General features: G+C 43.0%; 1 protein-coding gene across 1 annotated transcript in view; it reads right to left on the bottom strand.

The window, feature by feature from the left end:
* LOC139280820 (FYVE, RhoGEF and PH domain-containing protein 4-like) overlaps window positions 1-23500 on the bottom strand; it is a 370209-nt gene that overhangs the window by 70348 nt on the left and 276361 nt on the right. Inside the window, exons 3-6 of the mRNA XM_070900542.1 lie at window positions 21454-21628; window positions 13236-13734; window positions 8662-8751; window positions 3760-3908 (exon numbers count right to left, since the gene is read on the bottom strand). Coding sequence (XP_070756643.1) covers window positions 3760-3908; window positions 8662-8751; window positions 13236-13734; window positions 21454-21628 — 913 coding nt within the window. The remainder of the gene's footprint in view (window positions 1-3759; window positions 3909-8661; window positions 8752-13235; window positions 13735-21453; window positions 21629-23500) is intronic.

Here is a 23500-nt window from a genome sequence, read left to right on the forward strand (position 1 = left end):
GTCTCAACCTGTGAAAGACTGTGATAAGATCTCAGAAGAGGGTATTGTCATGTATGTACATTGTGTTTGTAGCCACCAGATGGCGTCATTATTGGAGGCCTCTGAGCAGCATGCACATGGTGTTGCTCTGGTATAAAAAGCCTGCCATTTTGAGAGTCAGGCACTTTGGGCCATAATAAAGCAGAGCCCAGGGTTGTACCTTGTTCAGTTAAACAGTACTCAGATTGTACCTTTATTGCATACATAACTACGATAGCCACAAACATCGCGGCTCTATCAGAGTTGGCAGTCGGAGGATATGTCACGCAAGATCACCACGATGGAGTGAACTGCTGAAGCCATATGGCATCCAATAGGCACCCGAGGGTGGGGAGCTGCCTGCAGCTCCCAGCCCCGAAGCCACGCCTTCCACATCACAAGCTTCTCCCGAGGCCCCATTTACTGCGCCTGCAATGTCTGACCCCCAACGACAGCAACAGCACTCTGGGTGCGGTGCTGCACCCAGACTTGGTATCAGCACGGGGAGGTCCATGCTCAGGGGCACTGGGAAAGGGAAGGCGAGTGTAAGAGGGGGGGAAGAAATAATTCCAAGGGTGGTTTAGCACACAGTCCAGGTCGGGAGCGAGGTCGTGGCCGAGGCCAGTAAAGGGTCTTTTTTTGTACTTATGTAAACTTAAATTATTCAATGCATAAGAACATAAGAAATAGGAACAGGAGTAGGCCATACGGCCCCTCGAACCTGCTCGGCCATTTAATACAATCACGGCTGATCCGATCATGGACTCAGGTCCACTTCCCCACCCCCTCCCCATAACCGCTTATCGTTTAAGAAACTGTCTATTTCTGTCTTAAATTTATTCAATGTCCCAACTTACACAGCTCTGAGGCAGCAAATGCCACAGATTTACAACCCTCAGAGCAAAAATTTCTCATCTCAGTTTTAAATGGGCAGCCCCTTATTCCAAGATCGTGCCCTCTAGTTCTAGTCTCCCCCATCAATGGAAACATTCTCTCTGCATCCACCTTGTCAAACCCCCTCAATCTTATACATTTTGATTGGAATTCAGAAGAATGAGAGGTGATCCAATGAGTAGAGGCCCAACCTACTCAACCTTTCCTCATAAGTCAATCCCCTCATCCCTGGAATCAACCTAGTGAACCTTCTGTGAACTGCCTCCAAGGCAAGTATATCCTTTCATAAATATGGAAACCAAAATTGCACACAGTATTCCAGGCTGTGGCCTCACCAATATTTTATATAGCTGTAGTAAGACATCCCTGCTTTTATACTCCATCCCCTTTGCAATAAAGGCCAAGATACCATTGGTCTTCCTGATCACTTGCTGTGCCTGCATACTATTCCTTTGTGTTTCATGCACAAGTACCCCCAGGTCCCGCTGTACTGCAGCACTTTGCAATCTTTCTTCATTTAAATAAGAACTTGCTCTTTGATTTTTTTTCTGCCAAAGTTCGTGACCTCACACTTTCCAACATTACACTCCATCTGCCAAATTTTTGCCACTCACTTAGCCAGTCTGTCCTTTTGCTGATTTTTGTGTGTCCTCCTCACAATTTGCTTTTCCTCCCATCTTTTTATTGTCAGCAAACTTGGCTACGACACACAGTCCCTTCCCCCAAGTCGTTTATAGATTGTAAATAGTTGGGGTCCCAGCACTGGTCCCTGCAGCACCATACTAGTTACTGGTTGCCAACCAGAGAATGAACCATTTATCCCGACTCTGTTCATTAGCCAATCCTCTATCCATGCTAATATATTACCCCCAACCCCGTGAACTTTTATCTTGTGCAGTAACCTTTTATGTGGCACCTTGTCAAATGCATTCTGGAAGTCCAAATACACCAAATCCACTGGTTCCCCTTTATCCACCCTGTTCATTACATCCTCAAAGAACTCCAGCAAATTTGTCAAACATGACTTCCCCTTCATAAATCCATGCTGACTCTACCTGACTGAATTTTGCTTCTCCAAATGTCCTGCTACTGCTTCTTTAATAATGGACATCGAACATTTTCCTAACCACAGATGTTAGGCTAACTGGTCTATAGTTTCCTGCTTTTTAATCTGCCTCTCTTTTTTTTAAAATTAAAAAAAAAAAAGTAGGGGTATTGCATTTACAGTTTTCCAATCTGCTGGGACCTCCCCAGAATCCAGGGAATTTTGGTAAATTACAACCAATGCATCCACTGTCCCTGCCATTACTTCTCTTAAGACCCTAGGATGCAAGCCATCAAGTCCAGGGGATTTATCTGCCTTTAGTCCCATTATCTTACTGAGTACCACCTCCTTAGTGATTGTGATAAGTTCCTCCCCCCCTATAGCCCCTTGACTATCCACTGTTGGGATATTTTTAGTATCCTCTACCGTAAAGACTGATACAAAATATTTGTTCAGAGTTTCTGCCATCTCCATGTTCCCCATTACTAATTCCCCGGTCTCATCCTCCAAGGGATGAATATTTATTTTAGCCACCCTTTTCCTTTTTATATACCCATAAAAACTCTTGCTATCTGTTTTTATATTTTGTGCTAGTTTACTTTCATAATCTATCTTCCCTTTGTCATTTTTTTTTAGTCATTCTTTGCTGGCTTTTAAAAGCTTCCCAGTCTTCTGTCCTCCCACTAGTTTTGGCCACTTTGTATGCCCTCGTTTTTAAATTGGATCCGTCCTTTATTTCTTTAGTTAGCCATGGATGACTATCTTTTCTCGTACACCCTTTTCTCTTCACTGGAATATATTTTGAGAGTTGTGAACTATCGCCTTAAAAAGGTACACTACTGTTCATCAACCGTCCTACACTTTAATCTATTTTCCCAGTCCACTCAGCCCTCATAGTCTCCTTTATTTAAGCTTAGTACGCTGGTTAGAGATCCAACTTCCTCACCCGCCATCTGAATTTGAAATTCAATCATACTATGATCACTCATTCCAAGGGGATCCTTTACTAGGAGATTGTTTATTAATCCTGTCTCATTACACAGGACCAGATCTAAGATAGCCTGCCTCCTGGTTGGTTCCGTTACGTACTGCTCAAGGAACCCGTCCCTTCCTCAAGGCTACCCTGACCAATTTGATTTGTCCAATCAAATGGAGGTTAAAATCATCCATGATTATTGCTGTTCCCTTTTTAGAAGCCCCCACTATTTCCTGGTTTATGTTACGACCAACAGAGTTGCAACTGTTAGGGGGCCTATAGACTACATCCACCTTTTCCTCTTATTGTTCCTTATCTCTGCCCAAACTGTTCCAATACCCTTATCATTTGCGGCAATATAGTTTCTTACTATTGCAGTGATTCCATCCTTTATCAATAGAGCTACCCCACCTCCTTTTCTTTTCTGTCTGTCCTTCCGGATTGTCAAGTACCCCTGAAAATTTAATTCCCAGTCCTGGTCACCTTGCAACCACGTCTCTGTAATGGCCATCAGATCATACCCATTTGTCTCAATTTGTGCCATCAACTCATCCAGTGTTACAAATGCTACGTGCATTTAGACAAAGTGCCTTTAAGTTTTTTTTTTTAGGGAGGAGGAGGGGGTACGTCGATCAATTTCAGGCCCCATGTGTTATATGCTATACACTGTACTTCCCAGTAATGCATTGCTAGAAAATAAGTTACAATGTTTTACTACATTCCACCATCTTGCATACAATGAGTAAATTATTCAATGTTTTAAAATTTGTTAATTATTATTAACAGAAAATAAACTAAAACCAAGAAAGATTTCAAAAAGACTTACCACAGATTCATGCGTGTTTCCAGCTCTGGCAGCAAGAACTGATTGTGGAAGGTGTAAATGGATGAAATGTTGGAGAAGATTTTGGTCACCACCTCTGCAGGAAAGGAACCCTTGCTATTGGCTTCCTCTAGTAGTTTAGCATAGAAAACCTGCAGAACAAACCAAAGAACTAGCCTTGACTAATTGTGCTCATAGATAGGCTACAAAAAAGGTAGGTCTAGGTTCAATAAGGTTCCACAAAACAGGTAATTTTAATATTTTACAGACATGGGCAATATGTATATAATCCCACTCTTCCTTTGAAGGATTCACAATATATTCTGTTTATACTGTATATAAACATTTATTTGTAAATAATTAGGCAGAGAGGTTTCTTTAAAAAGAATAGTTGGGTTGCTGTGTAGTTGCAGATGGAGAGAGTACTACTTGGGCTACTGCTGTGAGGCAAGGGTCAGGACTGTTTTATCATTTGAACATTTTGTTTAAACAAATTGTTCCACTGATTAGAACATACTACATCTTCACCTACACCAAAGAGCTCATACCAATCATTGGCAGTGCAGCAGTGAAGGTATCTGTGCATGATTTACCACTATGGATTGTACCAGGCGACGGCCCAAAGCTGTTCGGCAGAAGCTGGCTAGGAAAGATCCGATGGAACTGGGACGACGACATCAAAACACTGTCTTCGGTGGATGACGTCTCATGCGCCCAAGTTGTTATTCGAGCGAGGCATTGGCAACTTCACAGGCACCAAAGTGCAGATCCATTTAGTCCCTGATGCACGACCCGCTCATCACAAGGCCCGAGCGGTTCCATACATGATGCAAGAGAAAGGCGAGATTGAGCTGGACAGACTTCAACGAGAGGGGATCAAATCGTCAGTCGAGTTCAATGAGTGGGCCAGTCCAATTGTTCTGGTGTTGAAAAGCGATGGGACGGTCAGAATCTGTGGGGACTACAATGTAACGATCAACCGAGTTTCGTTATAGGACCAGTATCCACTATCCAAAGCGGATGACCTGTTCGCAACGCTAGCGGGGGTGGGGTGGGGGGGGGGCGAAGAGAAGTAGTTTACCAAGCTGGATCTAACCTCTGCTTACATGACACAGGAGCTGGCTGAACCTTCTAAAAAAATTGACGTGCATCAACACACACAAAAGGACTGTTCATATACCAGATGCCCCTTTGGGATTTGCTCGGCTGCAGCCATCTTCTAGAGGAACATGGAGAGTCTGCTGAAATCGGTTCCACGCACCGTGGTGTTTCAAGATGCGACCAGTGATCAGGATGTCAATACCGCCGAACACTTGCAAAATCTGAAAGAGGTTCTAAAGCAACTGGACAGATTGGGATTCAGATTGAAATACTCCAAGTGTGTTTTCCTGGTGCCAGAGGTCAAATTTCTGGGGAGAAAGATTGCGGCGGATGGCATCAGACCCATGGACTCCAAGACGGAGACCATCAAAAATGCACTCAGACCACAGAATGTGACGGAGCTGTGTTCGTTCCTGAGACTCAACTATTTTGGTAACTTTCTACCGGGGTTGAGCACTTTGCTGGAACCGTTGCATTTATTGCTATGCAAGGGCGACGACTGGCTTTGGGGTAAATCTCAAGAGACAGCCTTTTATAAGGCCAGAAACCTGCTATGTTCTAACAAGTTACTTGTATTGTATGACCCATGTAAATGTTTAGTACTAGCTTGTGATGCATCTTTGTATGGGGGCGGTTGTGTGTTACAGCAAGCCAATGGGTGAGGCAAACTGCAACCAGTTGCATATGCATCCAGAAGTTTATTTAAGGCTGAAAGAGCCTACAGTGTGGTTAAGCAAGCAGCATTAAGCATGCATATACGGGGCTAAGAAAATGCACCAATACCCATTTGGACTCCGGTTCAAGCTCAAAACGGACCACAAACCGCTCATTTCGCTGTTCTCAGAAAGCAAAGGTATTAGCAGCAATGTTTCGTTCCGCATCCAAACTAATGTTATCTGCGAATGACTATGTAATCTGCCACAGAGAACTGTGCCGATGCCCTCAGTCGGCTACCAATGCCCAGCACAGGGGTGGAAATGGCACAACCCGCAGACTTGCTTTTTGTAATGGATGCTTTTGAGAGCGAGGAGTCGCCAGTCATGGCTTGCCAGATCAGGACCTGGATGAGCCAGGACTCTGCTATCACTAGTAAAAAGCTGCGTCCTCAATGGGAGCTGGTCGGCAGTTCCCGGGGAAATGCAAGACGAAATTAAGTTGTTCCACCGACGCAAGGATGAAATGTCCATCCATTCGGATTGTCTCTTTATGGGGGAATCGTGTAGTTTTGCCCCAAAAAAGTAGGGAAACGTTTGTACGCAGCCTTCACAGTACCCACCCAGGCACAGTCATGATGAAGGCTATCGCCAGGTCGCACGTTTGGTGGCCCGGCATTGATTCGGAATTGGAGTCATGCGTACACCAATGTAACACTTGCTCACAGTTGAGAAATGCACCAAGGGAGGCCCCACTGAGTCTGTGGTCATGGCCCGCCAAACCGTGGTCCAGGGTCCACATAGATTTCACTGGCCCCTTTCTAGGAAAGATGTTCCGAGTAGCAGTGGATGCTTACTCTAAATGGATTGAATGTTTAATAATGTCATGTACGTCCACTGCCATCATTGAAAGCCTCTGGGCCATGTCTGCCACCCATGGTTTGCCCGACATCCTTGTTAATGACAATGGACCATATTTCACCAGCTCAGAATTCAACGAGTTCATGAGCAGCAATGGCATCAAGCATGTCAGGTCTGCCCCATTTAAGCCCGCATCCAATGGTCAAGTGGAACGTGCAGTCCAAACCATCAAGCAGAGCTTGAAATGCGTGACGGACGGTTCCCTGCAGACCCAGTTATCTTGGATTCTGCTCAGCTACCGTACTCGCTTACTGGGGTTCCCCCTGCATAATTACTAAAGAAGAAAGCACTCAAAACCAGGTTCTCTTTAGTCCACCCAGATCTCAATGAACATGTAGAAACCCAGCGTCACCGGTATAACATGTACCACGATCGCGCGGCTATATTGCGTGACATTGAGGTTAATGATCCAGTGTTTGTTCTTAATTACGGTCATGGTCCCAAATGGGTTGCTGGCACTGTTTTAGCCAAGGAGGGGAATAGAGTGTTTGTTGTCAAACTTTTGAATGGACAAACCTGCAGAAAGCACTTGGATCAGACCAAACTGCGGTTCACTGACAACCAAGAACAGTTTGAAGGGGCATTACTATCATTGATCCACCTACACACACCCAACCAGCAATCGATCCTGCGGTCAACCACGAGGATGAACCCACCATGCCCGACAGTCCGATCAGACCAGCCGCGCTGCAGCGCAGCATGATCCAACCGACCCATGCCAGGACTTCAACTCAGGCAATCAACTGGGGAACGCAGAGCCTCGGATCGCCTCAACTTGTATCTAAGACTTTGGGGCGAGGGGTGGGGGGGGACGGGCGGTGGGGAGAAAGTGATGTTATGTATGTAAACTTTACCAATGTGTAAGACTTGCCATCAGGGGGGGGGCGCACCTGTGGGAGACCCAAGGGTCACCTGCACACCCCGGGCAAGCAGGTATAAAAGGCAGTCTACAATGTTGCTTCCTCACTCTGGAGTTACATTAAAGAGACGAAGGTCACAACAGTTTGAGCTTACAGTCTTGTGGAGTTATTCTTAATATAACAGGTATAGAACATTACAAAATCATATAAACGTAACCATACAAAGCTCATCACAGCTCGTGTTCACACTGCTTCCAGGTTACTCATCTGCTCAGGTGGACTGCTAACTAGTAAATCTAATATCACATCTACCCCATGTTGAGAAGCAACCACTGATTACCTTTATGAAATTATCTAATTCTCTACCATCATCTCTACTAGTTGTTCCTTGTCTAGCCAATTAACTCCAGGGACAATGAAAACTCTTGTGATTGTCACATTAAAATGCCCTTCTCTTGCCTAAACATTCCCATTATCCATATGTTCAATTTGAACGTGGTTGATAGTTGCCAAATTTTATTTTGTTGCTTCTACCTTTTTTTTTAAAAAAAAAAACTATTTTCTACCCAGATTGCTTTGCTCTTTTATCCATCCTCTCAATAGTTGTTATATCTTCCATTATCAGTAATGCCAACCCCACCAATCTTTACACATCAGTATGTGTGAAGTATTCTACATCACCTTAACTTTCAAAATGCCCAAAATTAGAGTTCACATTTGCCTTTTTTGTTCTCCCCACATTAAAGAATACACTGCAAGGTTTTTCTACTTTTTCTCTCACCCCCACCCCACCCACTGAGTTTCACTTCTGAGTGCATGGAATCTTGCTGGGATATAGTTCCATGCTAAACTCTTGATATCTGATTCTAGTTAGCTCTTCTTCCATATATGCACTGCATAATAAGCTATGCAGCCAAAGAATCCACAAACCATTACAAGGCAAATAAAGCTCTTTATGTGCAAGTCTAAATAAAAAAAATCTAACAAAGGCGAATGACCGTTTTTCCTCTGCAGTTTATGACTCGTTAACAAAATTACAAGAAATGTGTAACTTTGAAATGTAAGTTTCAGGGAATTTTGAATTTTATCACAAGTGTTTAGTTAAATAACAATTAAAAAAAAAGAGAAAGAATGAAAGACTTGTATTGATATAGCTCCTTTCACAACCTCAGGGCATCCCAAAGTGCATCGACAGTCAATGGTACTTTTTAAGTGTAGACACTGCTGTCTTGTAGGAAATGTGGCAGCCAAATTGTGCACAGCAAGATCCCACAAACAGCAATATGATAATGAGCAGATAAATAAACAAAACAGTTGTTAGCACGCTTGTAAAAAAAGATAGACAAACACTGAACAAATCCATCACTAACCTGGTCTAGGAGATGAAGTTTGCTGACATAAGCTTTTTCTGTTAGCAGAAGCTCATTAGCAATCTTGTACAGCTTCTCTTCATTTGTCTCCTACAAAGAAAAACAGTTTGTATTTATATGGAATTATTGGCCCATAATTTGCTGTTAAAATAACAGCAAGGCTATTGGCTTCGCTATTATTTATTTTCAATTTAATGAAAAACAGGTGGGTTCTGTAAAGGATGTTCCATCCATCCCATCAGATTACCACCCAGGCAGTGAAGACAAAAATCTACCCCTACGTCTGCAGAGGACGTCACCAAGGGACAGCATGCAGATGAGGAAAAGGGAGGGTGAAGGAAAGACTCTGTTAGGAGGCATAATAAATTGTGCAGATGGGAGCAGAAAGTTACAAAGGACATAGATAAAGTGAGTGAGCTAAACTATAGCAGATGGAATTCAATGTGGGGAAGTGTGAGATGATCCACCTTGGCTCAGAGAATGACAATTCAGGAAAATTCTCTTAATGGCGAGAGTGGGAGCTGTGGAGGAGCAAAAGGATTTGTCCATGTACACAAATCAAAATGAAAAGCTGGTGCGCAGGTACAAAAAGCAATCAGAAAGGCAAATGGAATGTTCCCTTTATCTCACGAGGGTTGGAATACAAAAGTGAGAAAGTGATGCTTTAGTTGTACAAAAGTTTTGCTTCGGCCCTAAAGTACTGCATTCTGCTTTGGCCACCACATCTTAGGAAAGAAATATTGTCCTTGGAGGGAGTACAGGCCATTTCACCAGAATGATACCAGGGCTTAAAGGTTAAAATGACGAGAACAAGTTTGATAAACTATTTTTGTATTCCTTGAATTTAGAAGAAAGTGATCTGATCGATGTATTTAAAATTATTAAAAAGAGATAGAGAAATTATTTCCTCTGGTAGGGGAATCCAGAACAAGGGGCATAATCTTAAAATTAGAGTTAGGCCAGTTATGAGTGAAATCAGGAAACATTATTTTCACGCATAGGGTAGTGGAAATCTAGACTCTCACCCAAAAGGCTATGGATGTTGGCTCAATTAAAATTTAAGACAGAGATCGTTAGATTTTTTTGTTAGTCAAAAGGTATCAAGGGATATGGAGAAAAGGTGGGTAAAATGGAGTTATGGTACAGATCAGCATAGAATAGGTTTGAGGGGCTGAATGGCCTACTCCTGTTCTTATGTTCCTAAGACTATGGAAATAGTGGTGCAGGACTGGAAAGAGAAAACAGTGCTGGAGATCTGCAGTCTAGGATTGGATAGGTAAGAATCTAACCAAACGGCGACTCTCCCACCGAGCTAGACAATGGAGGAGGATGGTGTGGACAACCGTGTCAAAGGCTGCAGAGAACTTAAGCAAAATGAGGCATAATGCACCACGGGGTCACAGTCACAGAGAATATCATTTGGGACTTTGCTCAGGGCCATTTTGATGCTATGACAGGAGTGGAAACCCGATTGGAGAGATTCAAACAAGGAGTAGCTGAGGGATGACCTTGGATTTAAGGCTGACAGCACATGCAGTAACTTTGGAATTTATGAAAGAAAAGGGAAATTGAGTTGGGGCGGTGGTCAACATTTCCTTTAAGTTGCTGGCTACCTGTCCCACACAGCTCAGGAATGGCTTTTGCAACGATAAAGCACAAACGTGTGAATGGGCCGTGTAGCTCCTTAAAGGGGCCACGCACCCAAAAGAAAATTACAGGGAACATTGGCGGTGGCTTGTGAGGACAGATTCGTTAAGAGTGGATTTTTTTTTGAGGGGATGCTAATGGCGGCTTTGAAGAGTAGGAGGGGCAATGGAGGAGAGGAAGGGAAGTTGGATACTCATCAGTTTAGTGGGAACGAAGTTACTGCGAGAAGATGGAAGAGAATGAATGAGAGAGAGACAGGTTTAAGATTAGGGAAGATGAAAGTAGCAGAGGCAGCTGAATGGAAGATTTCAATCTTCACAACTAGGAGGCCCAAGAGCTCTTTGCACTTGTTGGAGGAGAGGTTGGAGGGGGAAGGGCAATGAGTTTTAGGGAACAAGTTTATAGTGGAGAAAAGAAGTCAGTGGCTAGCTTTGGCCTCCAAAGAGTGATCTTGAGCAGTGGGTATTTTGGCAGCGAGGATGGATAGCACTTGATGTGGTCCGGCCACATTTCGTGATGGATGACTAAATCAGTTGTGTGCCAGATACGCTCAAGTCTGTCCCCTTGGACTTCCAGGAGGACACATTGGGGTCATACCAGGGAGAATGACCAGAATGAGAGAGTAAAAGTTTTGCTGGGACAAGTGTCACAAAAGTAGAGGTGAAAGAATGGTTGAGAACATTGACAGCTGTAGTAGTATAATGGCAAATAGAGGGCCAAAAGCTGGGCTGGTGTGAATTTGAAAGTGCAGTTGCAAATGGTATGGAGGTTTTTTTTTTCCCCAACGGGAAGATACAGCAGGAAATGGGGTTGGACAGGGGATGAGAGTGGTAAGGGATACAAGGAAGTGGTTGGAGATGTTGTGGTCAGTGATCAAGACCATGGAAATAAAGAGGTCACAAGAGATATCAAGGTTAATGGGGTTGCCGTGAATATGGGTAGGAGCGGATGAGATGTAGAAAGAACAGGAGGGCAGTGAATTCAGAGGAGAGAGAACAAGGGGATCGAGATGGAGCTTGAAATTACCGATAATAAGAAGCTGCTTAATGCAGAGGCTGAAGGAAAAAAAAGGCAGGTGGATATCTTGGAGAAATTCAGGGTAGGGTATGGGGGGGGGGGGGGGGGGTGGTGGTATACAAAAAAGATTTTAAAGGGGAGGTGGGAGGTGTGAAACAAGATGAAGTGCTTGAAGGTATCAGGGGAGCTGGGGAAGTGACAAAAGTGTGAAATGTAGCAAATGGCACCCATGTAATGTGAGATGCTAAATTCATCATAGAATTTACAGCACAGAAACAGGCCATTTGTCCCAACTATTCTCTGCTGGTGTTTGTGCTCCACACAAGCCTTTGTATCCTACATTCAAAACAAAAATCTTGAAGAAAAAAAAAGGTTCGAGCTATGGGAAATGAGCAGGGGATTCATTGGATAGCTCTACCAAAGAATTGACACAGGCACGATGGGCCGAATGGCCTGCTTCTGTGCTGTATGATTCTACTTCATCTAACCCTATCAGCATACTCTTTTATTCTCCCTTATCTACTTATCTCGCTTCCCCTTAAATGCATCTATGTTATTCGCCTCAACTACTCAATGTGGTAGTAAGTTCCACATTCAAACTATTCTGTGTAAAGAGGTTTTAGCTCAATTCCTCATTGGATTTATTAGTGGCAATCTTATATTTCTGACCCCTCGTTGGATTCCCTACAGGCGGAACCATCTACCCTACCAAACTCCTTCATAATTTGAAAGACATCTTAGGCCACCCCCTCAGCCTTTGCTTTTTTTTTTTTATAAACAGAAAAGAACCCCAGCCTGTATTGGCATTCTTGTAAAACTTTTTCGTACTTGCTCCAGTGCCTCTATATCCTTTTTGTAATATGGAAACCAGAACTGTGCACAGTACTCTAAGTGTGGTGTAACCAAGGGTCAATACGAGTTTAACATAACTTCTCTGCTTTATAATTCTATTCACCTCAAAATGAACCCAAGTTTTTTTTGTATTTTTTTAAAAATCAGTGAGCGTTAGGACAAGGAAATGTACTTGTGTAATCTGGAGGGGGGGTGGGGGGATGATAGAGAGAGCAGGTTGGAGGTCCCATGCATGAGCTGGATTAGGGCTTTGCAGAGTTGTGGTGAGGAGGATGCCAAGGGGATAGTCTAAAACTGGAGATAAAATTCCATGAGCTCCACAATTCCCGTCCACCCCGGATTTCGAATATCAATGTTCCTCTCATGGGGAAGAATGACTTTAGTCAGGCCACCAAATGTAGCAATGTTGAAAATGCATTTAAAAAGAACCAAGAAATGTATCCCTCATTGTGGAAATCCTGGCCCATTGGATCATGGGCTGGTCGATTGGAAGATCTTTGAGCCTCATTTCAGTTTATCACAGCTAAGCTGCATTTGTTTTGTTTAACAAATTTAATCCACCCTCATAATTGCAAATTTAGATAAACAAATTGCTTTGAAAGTGCCATAATTTCAGGCAAGAAGAAATATCTTGTGGTCGGCAAAAGATTTAAGCACTCTGCTTAGACACCTACCTGGCTATCGGGCATAATGTAACTTTATTCCAAAGCAAGCAGTCACGTTAAACATGCACTTAATATTAGAACAGGCAGCAGTAAAATGTGCAAACCAAACATGGAGGGAGCATGGAAATTCAGTTTATAAAAAAGTACTCCATTGAAGTCAATGAAATTGGGTGGGGCATTAAAAAGTGTTTTTTTTATAAAACTGGTGATGGCCCAAACCTTTTAAAATGAAGGTGGGAATTTATATGGAAATGCATTGGAGGTGGGCAAATTTCTACTGAAAAATCAGCGTTGTTTATGAAAGAACATTTGAACCTAACTCTCTCTTTAATTAATAAATTATGCGGTGTAACAGGAGTAACCCAAGAGTCAGCTTTTAAAAAGGTTCCTTACCTTCTTTTCTACAGACACTTCATTTTTCTTTTCTTGAATTTCTCCATTCCAAATTTTCTTTGATTCCAGAACTTTCTGTGTTTCTACCCCAGACTCCTCTCTGAATTTCCCATGAGGACTCTGGCCAGCATGGGGGTCAACTGCTCTTGTGCACAGATCAGTAGATGGCAACAGATTCAAGGTAGCAGCCCTTTGTTTCCCGTTTGGTGGTTTGCTGGCCATCACTGAATCAACTGTACAAATGCCGACTTCAGTGCTGCTGTTATTTTGGCTCTCTGTTAGAAGTGGTGTTACCAGTCCATTGACTGGCTGAAGCCCTGTATCTGGAGCAGATTCTACAGCACGATTTGATTTCACTGTGTCTGTCCTCTGTCGTTGAATAATAGGGTGTTCTGACAGGAGTTTTGGCTGATGAGATTGAATCGAAGATCTTGCAGAATTGAGAGGAGAGTGTGACCCACTTTGAGCATCCTTCTGCACATCATTAGAGCTTGCTGGACTGTCAAAATAAAGCTATTGTTAATTCCCACTCACTCATTGGTTAAACAACACTACATTCTGTCTGCATACTGCTGCATTACAAAGAAGGGAAGAAAGATACATAAGCTAGTTGTTTTCTGCTTTCTGGCAATAAGTGATGCAGAAATGCAGTCCCAAGAGGGTAAATGCACCATTTCTGCAGAGCAAAAATACACCTACTAAAACAAGCATATCATATAATAGAACTGGTGAACAGTGTAACGTTGCACTGTGATAAGAGGTTGCTTCTTCCAAATATATACACACACTAATGGAAATGAAGTAATCCATAATAAAAAAAATTATTTATTTCTCACTTCTCAAAATGACCCAGTTAAGAACACAGCACTGTCCTTCATGATCAAGGAGATGTGACAATCCAACCTGCAGACATTCAGACAGATGCAGACAGTGCCATTCCTTAGACAAGTTGTCATGAGGTTTGCTGGTAGTGCAGGCTGGGTTGCCCACCTCCCCTTCCATTAGTCAGTATTCCCTTCCCCCTCCACCAAGCAAATATAATTTAGCTTACACTCAAGCGGGAATCCAATGCTTCAGTGTTGCAACTACCAGGTTGCTGTGACTTGGTCTGATAGAGCTCAAATACTACAAATCAAAACAGTTACAGGATTTAAAAAAGGGAACTTCTAGCAATGGCGGGTACTTATCTCCCAAATCATTCTCATCTTTTGATTCACATGGATCACAGCAACCTCACTCCCACCAATAATACTGAACAGAACTCAACGATTACACTGCCACCAAAAATACCGAGTGGAACACACTATTATTACTAAGTTAGGAGCAAAGTAAGGAGAGGCAAGGTGAAAACTGGAGAGAGCAACAGTTTATTAAAGGTTACTCTGCTCACTGGTGGCCCGTATCATTCTGGCCCTTTTGTTCAGCCCAACCCATGAAGAAAATCTCACTACATAAGCACAACAGCCTTGCTGGCCATTGCAGATGCCATTGTGCAAATGTTTTAAATGCTTTCCCTCTCATGGAACCTCTTAAAATGAAAAAAAAAGTTAAAAACAAAGAAAAACTAGCTGCAATAGAACTGTTTTTTTGACTCTGTAATCAAACAATGGGAAACCAGAGTCACAAGGGAAAGAATGTACTTCTACTTTTCACTACAAAACCAACTATTTCCAGGTATTCTGCATTGTATTTTGGTATGTGTACCATCTTACATTTAGTGATTAAATGCTGTATGCCACTTTTTTCCCATTCCATAGTCTTATCAATACCTCCTGAAGCTGCCCTAGGTCTTCAGAAGGATTTACTACGCTTCCTATTTTAGTATCTGAAAATTTGGATACCACTCCATTTAGCCCTATATCCAAACCACTGATGTACATGGTGAACAGAAGATTAAGAGCGCCATGAAGAAAACAGGATTTATAGATCCACATAAGACCTGTATACATGGCATTAACACAGTTTGCCTACTGATCAAATTAACAAGCTAACAGTTGGACATCTTGGGAGTATATTTGTGGCCTCCCACCCAGCAGAAATAGGGCAGCAGCACTCCAAAAATGGTGGGGTATTACATACCACCCTGTTCCTGCCAACACTATATTCAAAAGGGTTATATCGCTGGACGGCCAGAGCACCAGCCCAAATCAGGTCGTAGACTATTTTTTTTATATACAAATTGGGGTCTATGGCATACATAGGACTCTGATTCCCATTTTAGGACTCATGGGCGGAGCACTCTACAAGCCGGTTGTCCGAAAACCACACAGATGGAACATCTACCCCTTCATTTACTATTTGTAACTTGCATCAACACAAATTACTACACGAGTGATGATACAATAAACAACTATTTTACAACCCGGTACCTGTAATCTGAGTTACAACGGTCTTGATAAAGAATGTCAATGCGGTACCACTGTTGCGGTCAGGATTTACTTATTCAACAAATTCACATTGCACATAATTCTGGAATGGATCCTGCAATGTCAACTATTAAGTAATAACAAACTAGATTGTCTTTCCATTTTCAATGCAGTTCAATACTACACTCCTGCAGTGTGGAATTATCTAAAACCCACAAAACCAGTAATAATCCCTCAAATAACTTTTGAAGTTGATAAACAAAAAAATATGTAGAAGTCTACATATATCAAGCTTTGCTATATTGAAACATTGGTATATTTAACTTTGATATATATTAGATTAAAAAAAACACCTTTAATATACCAGAGTATCTTTTGGGCTGCACTGCCTATACTGTACCTTATTGACACATCAGTACAAAGCCGAGGATCCGTAATACATTCAATGATCTGCTCCATTGTGAGCTATGTTAGCTATTCACAGCAAATCCTTTAAATCTTTGGTTTATGTATTAATTTTTCAGAACCAATCATAATCAGGGTTGTAGTGTTCATGTGACTTGTCATCTCCAATCAGATTCCAGACTGGAGTATGCATGTGATCTGTCATACCCAATCCAATTCTGGGCTGTAATGTGCATGTAATTTGTCATACCCAATCCAATTCTGGGCTGTAATGTGCATGTGATTTATTACACCTGATTCAATGCCAGGCTGTAATATACATGTGATTTGTTACACCAAATTAGATAAAGATCTGCTTGGATAGTTCATTGATCAGGAGAGACAGAGGAAAAAAATTAAGCGATAGAAATATGAGGAAATCACAGAAAAGTTAGATTTTACTGGAAAAGTTTATTGGCCTGGTTCCACACCCCTGAAACACCCTTGGCTAACAGAACTCTATCAATTTCAGTTTTGAAATTTTCTATTGACCTAGCCTCAACAGCCTTTTGGGGAAGAGAATTCAAACTTCTACTTGCGTGAAGAACTGCTTCCTGAATTCACCCCTGATAGCCAAGCTCTAATTTTAAGCTTATGTCCCCCATTGTTCTGGTCACCTCCATCAGAGGAAATAGATTTTCTATATATACCTTATGAAATCCTTTAATCATTATTACAACAGTGCCTATACTCCAAAAGTACTTCATTGGCTGTACAGCGGTTTGAGACGTCAGGTGATCATGAAAGGCGCTATATAAATGCAAGTCTTTCTTTTCTAAAAGGGTAATCAAAGAAGATTGGCAGTCAATAGGAAGTGAAACAACAAGGATATTAAAAAGTACAATATAGTTATCATCATCATTATCATCAAAGGCAGTCCCTCGGAATCGAGGAAGACTTGCTTCCACTCCCAAAGTGAGTTCTCCAATGGCTGAACAGTCCAATACGAGAGCCACAGTCCCTGTTACAGGTGGGACAGACATTCGTCGAGGGAAAGGGTGGGTAGGGCTGGTTTGCCGCGTGTTCCTTCCGCTGCCTGTGCCTGACCTCTTCACACTCGCGGCATTGAGGTTCGAAGAGCTCAATTCCCTCCCGGGTGCACTTTCTCCTCCCAGGGCGGTCTTCGGCCAGGGTCTCCCAGGTGTCGGTGGTGATGTCGCACTTTACGAGGGAGGCTTTGAGGGTGTCCTTGTAACGTTTCCGTTGCCCATCTTTGGCTCGTCAGTATAGTTAAAGGATCAATGCAGAGCAGCAATCAAAAAAGCCAGAGGATATTGAAGTACATAGCTAAAACTGTCGAATAATGGTCAGAGGAGGTAATATTAAAATGTTGCAGTGCTTTAGTCAGACTGCATCTTGAATATCGCATCCAGTTCTGAAACAAACCGAAAGAAGACAGAAGTTCAAGAGCCGGAGGCACTGCAAAGAGCCATAAAACTGATTCCTAGGGTTAGAAATTCGGTTTTCAGCGAAAATAGTATTTTTCACCAAAATTACCATTTTCGCTTCGCTACCACTTGCAGGCCCGATATTCAGGCCTTATTTTGCGCAGAGGTAAAAATCAACATTGCACGAGGATTCGCAGCGCAAATTGCGAATTTCGGCAACTTTAGTTCGAAGTCGATAGTACTGCGAGAGAGGTCTTGGGCAGGCGGGGGGGGGGGGCGGTGGGGGGAGGGAGTACCAAAAAAAAATTGAAAAAAACAAACAAAAAAAATGCACAGAACATTTACAAGACACTTATCTATCAAATCGCTGAAAAGAAATTAAACAATAAAAACTTTAATTTACCTTTTTTGCAGATCTTCATACTTACCACTGCTGGCAGGGCAGCACGACAGGTTTTGGGCGCAGAATACGGGTGCAGAGAGAGCCAAATATCGGATGAAAACGATATTTCGGGTGTTGCACGACGGTGCTCCTCACCCGGCGGTACGTGGAAAGCGCTCACTGAATTTCCCGCTGACCGGGTTTTCGTCAAAAAGGGTGAAATAGCACCAAAAACCCGGTCGCAAAATCGCCCCTAGTGTCAAAGATTTGCATTGTGGGAAAAGACTGGAGAAACCTGGGCTCTTCAAACTGGAAAGGAGGTGTCCAAGAGGTGACCCGATAGAGGTATACATGATTGTTAAGGGTAAAGAAAAAGTTTACCCAGCAGTAGTAAAACTAGGGACACAGGTTCCAACTTGAAAAGAGTATTTTAGATCAGATGTCAGGAAATTCTTCACACAAAGAGCAATAAAATGTGGAATAAACTTCCAGAAAGAACAGTGGAGCCAATTACCCTGGAATCATTTAAGAAACAATTGGATGTTACAATGAGGGAGAATGTTAGGATCTCTCTGGATGGATGAATGAAATGGGCTGATTGGCCTTCCTCATCCTTGTCCTTAACTTGTAATCTGCTGATTTAAATGAGAGACTTCAGAAAATATTGGAAGATATCTATGTACCCGGGATGCCCTTGTGCATTCCAGTTGTGCCTTTTCTGCACTCCAAGTAGAAAATTGGTAATCGCATGTGGTTGTGAACCCCAGTTTTAAAATCTATTGCATACCAGTGGAACTCCTCTATATCTTATACAAAAGCAAAATACTGAGGATGCTGGAATCTGAAATAAAAACAGAAAATGCTGGAAATCTTAACGGGTCAGACAGCATCTGTGGAGAGAGAAACAGAGTTAATGTTTTAGGTCGATGACCCTTCGTCAGAACTCATATCTTGTTGGGAGTCAGAAAAGACCTTTCAGTCTATTTAGTTCACCTCATTGTTTAGGTTTATGCTAAGGATATGTTTTAACCATTGTACAGCATTATATTAGTAAGGTACTAAGAACAATATCTCCTTTTTAAGTAGCATCTGGGACCCTTGATTGATTGATTGGAGCCAAACTATTATTGAGCACTAGTTTGGAGCAGGAATTAGTCTCTCTTCTGTACTTTTTCCCCCCTCTGACTTTACATGTTTTCAAGGTCATGGTACAACACAAAATATGTGGAATTTGAAAATACATAAATTGAGGGCCCAACAGAATTTTGTATGTCTTAGTGGTATTCGTCAGTTTGAAGATTAGGACAGCCCTTGGTGAAGGTCTTAAGTTAAGCAGGGGAAAGGAAAACAGGCTCTGGGTGGTCTGTGAGCCTTGTAGACGTTTGGAGGGACAATAGAATATTGGTACATGCCCATGCTAATATTGATTACAGGGATGTGTAGAGGTTGAGTAGAATGTACAAGTAAGAAGGGAGATTTACTGAAGTTTATCTTCAGCAACTGCAGTATTCGTGACTTGAATTTAATTTGTACCAAAAAGATTACCATTATCATTTACCTCTTGGTTTGAAGGGAGTGAACATAATTTTTATAAATGTCAAACCAAATCTTTACAACTTTAGTTTTACTATTTGAAGTTTAGAATGGAGATGGTCTCTCGGAAAGACCATTGTGGTTGTTCAATGCAAACAGACCAGGAGAGTATCAGCTTCAATTCCTGCTCTGTGTTGGTTAGCTGATCTCAGACAGTGCAACAATTGGGATGTTATAAATTGCTGCAGTACGCCTTGGTTACTGAGGGGTTGCATTGAATCAGCCAGCGTTTCCTCTCATGACTCCTGCCAATAAGTGTGCTGATGTGCACAGCAATATTGAGCTCAGCTGTGATGCCTATTTTTGCGAGGTGCCAAAAGAATCCTAGTGCCCATGGAACCACACCTCAATGGTAATGTAGGCAATGAATCAAAGACTGCCAACGCAACAACTTTCCTGCCCATGTTTGACCTGATGCCACGAGTCTTCATGGGGTCCAGAGTCAATGTTGAGGACTTCCAGGACCACTCCCTCCAGACTGTATACTACTGTGCTGCCACCTTTGGTGGGTCTGTCCTGCTGGTGGGACAGGACATACCCAGGGATGGTGATGGAGGAGTCGGGGATGTTGGCTGAAAGGTATGATTCTGTGAGTATGACTATGTCATGCTGTTGCTTGACTAGTCTGTGGGACAGCCCTCTCAGTTTTGGCACATGTCCATAGATGTTAGTGAGGAGGATTTTGCAGGGTTGACTGGGCTGGGTGTATCTTTGTTGTGTCCAAATCCGTTGCTTAGGTCGATGTTGAGTGGTCCATCTGGTTTTATTCGTATTATACTTTGTCGTAGCGGTTTGACACAACTGAATGGATCGTGAAGCCATTTCAGAGGGCAGTTAAGAGTCAACCACATTATACCATTTTTATTTCGAGCTCCAAATTTAACTTGGATTGTGAATCAGGTGGGCAGGGCATGAGGCAAGTGCTAAAACCCCCTGACTTTGGCAGTGTGAGGCCTGGGCAATTTTAACCACTAGGTCTAAGACCAGAAGAAATAGGAGCAGGAGTAGGCCATAGGGCCCCTCAAGCCTGCTCTGCCATTCAATAAGATCATGGCTGATCATCGACCTCAACTCAACTCTCCTGACAGATGTCTATTTCCCTTGATTCCCCTAGACTCCAAAAATCTATCGATCTAAGCCTTGAATATATTCAGAGACTCAGCATCCACAGCCCTCTGGGGCAGAGAATTCCAAAGATTCACAACCCTCTGAATGAAAAAATTCCTCCTCATCTCTGTCTTAAATGGCCTACCTCTTATCCTGAGACTGTGCCCCTAGTTCTAGACACTCCATCCAGGGGAAACAACCTCTCGGCATCTACCCTGTCAATCCCCTTCAGAATCTTGTACGTTTCTATTAGATCACCTCTCATTCTTCTAAACTCCAGAGAATATATGCCCATTCTACACACTCTCTCATCATAAGACAGCCCCCTCATCCCATCTCTTCTACATTTCCTCGAAACAGATGGAAAATGGCAGCTGGCAAGCAGGCGACAACATAATTTCAGATAGCTGGAATGCTTGGATTGGGACCGAGGCACAGGGAGTGGGTTTCGGGAAGATCTCACATTCACGAATCGGGGGGGAGCCGGGGCAGGGGATGTGAAAATGTTTCTTTAGGTGCCGAGAGGAGCACTTGTATTCCTCCTGGCCCGATAAGGAAAGAAAAGTAAGGAACGTTTGTATTTGAACGCAGTAACCTGGCCCTTCTCCTGAAAACCTGTTTTTAGACAAATTGATTAATTATGGGAACAAAATGTGCTGGGACATTGTTCTGCTCCTTATACACCATAACAGAATTAAAGAATGCCAAGTCTTGGAAAAAAAAACTGTTCATAACACGGATGAGTTACTTCAGAACAATGCCTAAATCAAAAGATAACAAAAACTTGGGAATTACTGCTCCACTAACCACCTTTCCATTTGGAAAAGGCGGACGGGCATCAGGCAAGAAGCTACGGGATGCAGAGGGAAAGAATGAGAAAGTGGAAAGACATAAAAACAGATGGTACACATGACTGTTATCTTCATAATCATCATTACCTGCCTCCTTGAAACCGATTTATGAGATCAGACACCTTGCCAACTTTCTCCTTGCACGCGCTGGAAGGTATGAAGGTCTCCATCCTCGTTTTCTCACTGTGTAATGCCTTGTTTTCAGGAGTTTGGCTTGTTTGTTGTGTTGGTGAATTCTGAAGATGTAAAGGTTTTCGAGGCACTGAGTAAAAAAAGAAGAGTGAATGATTCATTTATGATTCCTGAGTTGTTTTGACACTATACAGGGCAAACAGTCAGAAATGGATTCAACAAAATATTTAGGCCAAGATTTAGCAGTAACAAGCTTTGCTCGTTGCTGTATATTCCTGTTTTACTTATAAGTTAATTTGATATCAATTGTTTCATGAAAATCAAAAATATTTGCATACTCACAATTTTCCCCAATGCTATTTTTTGGCATATTGCCAGAGTTACACTCATTTTTCTTGGCCCCAACTACTCCAAAAAACAGTAGCAAGTTTCCCCATTCTATTTTTTGAAATTGACAGCCTGTCATGTGGCCTCGGGGGGTGGAGCCTAATGTCTGTGCTGAAAAAAACTATGTCGTCCCTTCTGCGCATGTGCAAAAAAAAAGGACGTTTTTGAAGTGATTGCTATGGTTGCGCATGCCCAGTACAGCTCCCGGTCTGCATTCGGCCATTTTTAAAGAGCCAGCTGTGTGTGAGAACTTTAATTCTCAGTTGAAAAATTGGAGCTGCAATACAAGATGCAACGCGGTGCAAGGACCAATAATTTCTTACAGGATGAAGTGGAGGCACTCGTTACTGTGATTGAGAACAGATGACACGAGCTAGACGCCAGCAGAGGTCACATAAAAATTCCACCAAAAGAAATGAAGAAACGCTGGAACCAACTTTCACAAGGTTACTGTGCAATGGTGACCACCCCGAGGTCCGGAGGCCAGTGCAAAAAGAAGTGGCAGGACCTTGGTCAAGAAGTTAGTGTAAGTAATATTTTCATTTATTCAATGGAATTGCAATTGTAAATGTGACCTACTGTATATGTCCCACCCAGCAGAAAGATACCGTCTCTAAAAAGTTATATTTTCATCTTTGCAGAGGAAAGAGGCACACAACAAACGAGAAAGAACTCAAACAGGAGGAGGCCCGGCAAATCTGCATCCACTGACACCCTTGGAAGAGAGGGTCGCTGCTTTGATGGGTCCTGCCTGGAGAAAAGCAATCACCACTGCACAAGCTGGGCCCACACTCGAGGGAGAGGGTAAGTCCTGCAAATTCCACAGTCTGACTTTGCTAAATGTTAAGTACTGCGCGGGCTAGCCATGCTTCAGTTCATGGGGATGTCGCCATCAGCTACGCTTCGGTTGATGCAATGTGTTATCATTCATTGTGGTCCTTCAAATCAGCCTGCTGCCTGCACTGTGTGAGCCTTCTCATGTCACCAACTCTGCCCCCTCCTCTGCTGCTAACAATTTGTCTGCTCTGTTATATGTTGCAGAATTTGAGGCCAACCCTGACGATGCAGAAGAATATTCAGATGCGGACGATCCCACCTTCCAGACCAAGAGCATGGGGGTGAGGAGGAGGGGGAGGGAGAGGGGATGGACGAAGACCCACTGTTGTACTCACTCTGGAGGAGGTGCAGGTGGCGCCCATTGAGGTGCCAGCCCTTTCCCTGAGTGGTATGAGTGTTGGTGGGACATTCCATGGTTTCCCATTGTCCGAGGCTGGGGATTCCAGTGGGGTGCAGCGAGGCACACCCAGGGCCCCACCGTCCAAGGCTGCGGGTCCCATTGGGACGAGCGAGCCACACCCAGGGTGAGGAGGGGAAGGAGAGCTTGACAGCGCTCTCCTGAGGTGCAGGATCTAACAGATGTGGTTCAGATGATGGCAATGAGTGCGGAGAGCACTGACCTTACCCGATCACTCCTGGACACCATCAGTGAGGTGGGTGATGAGGTATCGGGACTGTCAGGAGAAGTAACAACACTCTCATGAGAAATGGGAACACTGTGTGGGAACATGAGGGAGGGAATATCTCAGTCAGAGGAAACAATATCGGTGCATATGAG

The sequence above is a fragment of the Pristiophorus japonicus genome, chromosome 15, assembly GCF_044704955.1.
Source record: "Pristiophorus japonicus isolate sPriJap1 chromosome 15, sPriJap1.hap1, whole genome shotgun sequence".
In the NCBI taxonomy this organism is placed as follows: domain Eukaryota; kingdom Metazoa; phylum Chordata; class Chondrichthyes; family Pristiophoridae; genus Pristiophorus; species Pristiophorus japonicus.